Here is a 3,554-nt window from a genome sequence, read left to right as displayed (position 1 = left end):
AAGGGCATTACTGTAAAGTAAGTGTGTGTGCACATGCACATGTGCATGCATGCACACATGCAGTTTCCCCAGGAGGGCAAGAATCCTTTGAAAGCTGGGTCATTTGCAAGTCACCACAGTATGCTACTGCAAAAAGCACTGGTGACTTGCTTTTGATTGTTCTGTTTACTGACATGTTTTCCATGTTATACACTGCATGGAGGAATATGCATGGAAGAGATGTTGCCCTTCAAGGTCCCTGTTCCAGTCTGACCTATGGCACATACAAATCCACCCATGAGTTAGAAGATGTTGCCAATTAGAGTTGTTCTATCTCTCTACCTGCTACAAGACACATCTCTCTCTGAAGCCTGGAGTGTGGAGAGTAGATTAACTTTTTTTTTTTAAATCCAATATGATATACTTTCATACTGAATTAAAGTGTTTTCAAAGGAGGTTTTTCCCCATTGGCGAATAGATGGAACCCAAACAGTTGAGATTGCTACAGAGATTTGTTGTCAGCAGTACTAAGTTTTCAACTCCTTGGATAATATTTAAATAAATGCTTTTTCCACTTTTGGCTTATTTTTTCCCCAACAGCTGACCCAGTCCTACAGCCTAAATGGAAGAATTTCTCAGGAGTACCTCCAGTTATACAGCTGGAAGAGCCCTCCAGCAGTAACGTCCCCTGGTACATTGATGTAATCCGCGAGAAGGTGAGAATACATCAGATAGAAAAGCAGACCAAGCACATGATTAATTGCAAAATCACCCAGCTAGAAAAAAGATTTGCTACTGGGCATAAGACTTTTGGGATAAATGGATTTTTGAGGATCTCAATGGTTCTTTTCAGAGCTTAATGTGAAGTGGGTATCACTTCCCCATGTTAGAAACACGGTGTGGGGAGACGGGGGAAGAAAGGAGAGGAAGCTAGCTGGAGTTAAAAAAAGAGCCAGCCCTTGCTAAAGCCAAACAGAAGATTCAGGACTACCAGATCATATTCCCTGATCGACAGTCACTCTAAACTCCCTAATAAGGCTGGCCATAAAATGCAGAAAGCCATCTGTTCATAGACCATTTGCCTATCTCTTTTGCATCCAACCACAGCTGTGGCATCTCACTCACAACAATGTCTGATGGCAGTGTCTGTGCTGTTTCCAGGAAGAGTGCCTGCTGATGCTGGAGGAAGAGGTTAATCATCTTTCCGAGTGTGAGGCAGAATGTGCCAGGAAGGACAGTGTGATCTCTGACCTCGGGGAGGAGGTGGAGAGCCTAACAAAGCAGCTGGATATGCTTAGGCAGAGCAGCATCCTGGGAGCACAGGTGACTCCTGAGTACTTCCCATGCCTGTGTCATGCAGCAGGCAGTGACCACAGCCATTCTAGTTATGAAGCTGCTGAGCAGTGGGTTTGGAAAAGTTGGGGGACAGCTGAGCAGAAACATTTCCTCCAAGAGGCACGTCATGGAATGTGGTCCCCGGGCGGGCTGTGAAGCCCCTGGTCGCTCTGCAACCATGCAAGTTCACCCTGAGGGAGCCCTCTTGCCTGCCATGTCTTGTTGGTAAAATAAGCCAGGAGGCTCCCTGGTTTTTGAGCCCTTTGTCTCTCTACTACTGTGCTGCGTGGGGCACCTCAGGCTTTATGGGCCCATTGTGCAGCTCCAACCTCCCCTTTATCACACTCCATGCCTCACAGGTGTTACACAGTTGTTATACCCTCTGTTGGGGCCTTAGCCTACTCGGCCTCCACCCCGTTAATATAGCTAGGCCTCTTAGCCTAGACCCACTGTGTCAGGCCCAGCTACAAGGCACTAGCCCTCATCAATCTCTTCTTGTCACCAGGCCCTGGCCCTTGTCTGCTGCACCCTTCTGGTGCTGGGCTCTCTGGTCCTCTGAAGCTGTGCCCCCCTGGTGCTGGGGCTCCACAAAATCAGGTGCCCCCCTCTGGGCACTAATGAGGCCTTCTCCTCCCCTTCTAGCAGAGGCAGGCAATTATTTTGGGCAAAGGACCGCTTACTGAGTTTTGGCAAGTCATTGAAGGCCGCATGGGTAGCCCTGCCCCTTGACTGGTGCCCCCTGGTTGCCATTTTGGGACCAGAAGTCCCACTCCCTAAGCCATGACCTTTGCAACCAGAAGTCCCTCCCCTTGCCCTCTGGCTGGGAGATGGGGAGCAGGGCTGGGCTGGGCTGGGCAGGCCCTGCTGTGGCTTCCCCTGTGTCCTACTGCCCCTGGCTCCTGTCATCTTTGACAGGAAGCCTGGGTCAGATAGATATTAATTTTCTAAATTTTTTAAGGGCCCCGCAGGCCAATAGAATGGCCTGGCAGGCCAGATATGTTCCACAGGGTGTATTTTGTCCACCCCTGCCTTATAGCCTCATCCCAAAACCACTGGTACAAACAAGAACACAAACATAAGCCCCTGGGCTATAACATAACCATAACCAAAAGAGACAACACTCTGCCCCTGCAAGAAAGCAAACTTCTCCCCTTTGTACAGTATACCTCATAACCCTGGGAACCTTATGGGCTCTTGGAGACTTACTGCACATGGAGGCAGCCAGATGTATCAGGCAGCTCTCTTACACAGGAGCTACTTATCCTGGCAGTTGCCAGACAGAGTGAACCCTACCAGCCCAAACCCTGGTCTTATATGTACCCAGGGCTCTGCCTCCTTCAGGTCAACTGACTGCCTGCAGGTGCCAGCTAATTAACTTATTAGCCTGTTACTGAGGCAACCTGCAGCTGTGGCGCTCTGCCTAGTCTGCAGGGCTTTTTTCTAGGCTGCTTCCACCCTTAAAGGTGCAGGCACACCTTGGTGCCCTGCGACAAGACAAAAAAAGGACCCTGAAAGAGAGAGCTGCTGCTAAACGCTGCAGGGCAGATCTCAAGGTGTACTCCAAGCAAAGCAGTCACAGGGAAGAGCATTCTGGTAGCTTTGTGCAAATGGTGCACCCAACAATCCCACTTTGATTGTGAAACATTAATTGTCATGAGGAAGGTGACTGCAGCCATGGAGGCCAGAGGCAGCCTAGAGCCAGGAGAATGCTGCTGACTCTCATTCCTGTGGTTTGCTTCCTGGGTGTCTTTCCTCACGCTGTCTATTTCCTTGCAGACAGATGCAGCTGCACCACCTGTACTCAGGGGCATCAGGTCGCAAAAGCTCAGGTTGAGTAGCACAGTGCAGGGCAGCTTTGCCCCAAGCAATCTGACAGAAGAAGTGGCATGCTTGCAAATCAAACTGAACCATTCTGACAGGTTGCTGGGCTCCAAGATCTCCAGCTTATCCCAGGCCCTGATGAAAGACCGTGAGGAACTGCAGCAGCTGGAAAAGGAGGTGAAAGGGGGGGTCTGACCTAGCCCAGATAGATCCTCAATGGAGTAAGAGCCCTGGTTACAGCGGTATGCTGTATGCATCCTTTCAACACGACCGCCTCTAAATGTCTCTCTCTTCCCTGCCCTGTTCCCCTTTGAGTATGTAATTTTCAGGGAAAGCTTGTTCAGAAAACTTTATATCAAAAGAGGTAAACATACCACCTTACAATTAAAATAGCTCAAGTTCACACCCCGGCCAAATTC

General features: G+C 49.5%; 1 protein-coding gene across 3 annotated transcripts in view; it reads left to right on the top strand.

Annotated features, from left to right (window-relative positions):
- CCDC27 (coiled-coil domain containing 27) overlaps positions 1 to 3,554 on the top strand; it is a 24,742-nt gene that overhangs the window by 11,788 nt on the left and 9,400 nt on the right. For 2 of the 3 annotated variants that reach the window (XM_019511635.1, XM_019511636.1), the window contains exons 4-6: positions 580 to 695; positions 1,141 to 1,302; positions 3,091 to 3,312. In XM_019511635.1, the coding sequence (XP_019367180.1) occupies positions 580 to 695; positions 1,141 to 1,302; positions 3,091 to 3,312 (500 nt within the window). The remainder of the gene's footprint in view (positions 1 to 579; positions 696 to 1,140; positions 1,303 to 3,090; positions 3,313 to 3,554) is intronic. The other variant, XM_019511637.1, reaches the window with a different exon arrangement.

This window comes from Gavialis gangeticus, unplaced genomic scaffold (assembly GCF_001723915.1).
Source record: "Gavialis gangeticus isolate Ggan-Ray unplaced genomic scaffold, GavGan_comp1, whole genome shotgun sequence".
Lineage (NCBI taxonomy): Eukaryota > Metazoa > Chordata > Crocodylia > Gavialidae > Gavialis > Gavialis gangeticus.
This window is presented reverse-complemented; position numbering and strand designations above follow the sequence as displayed.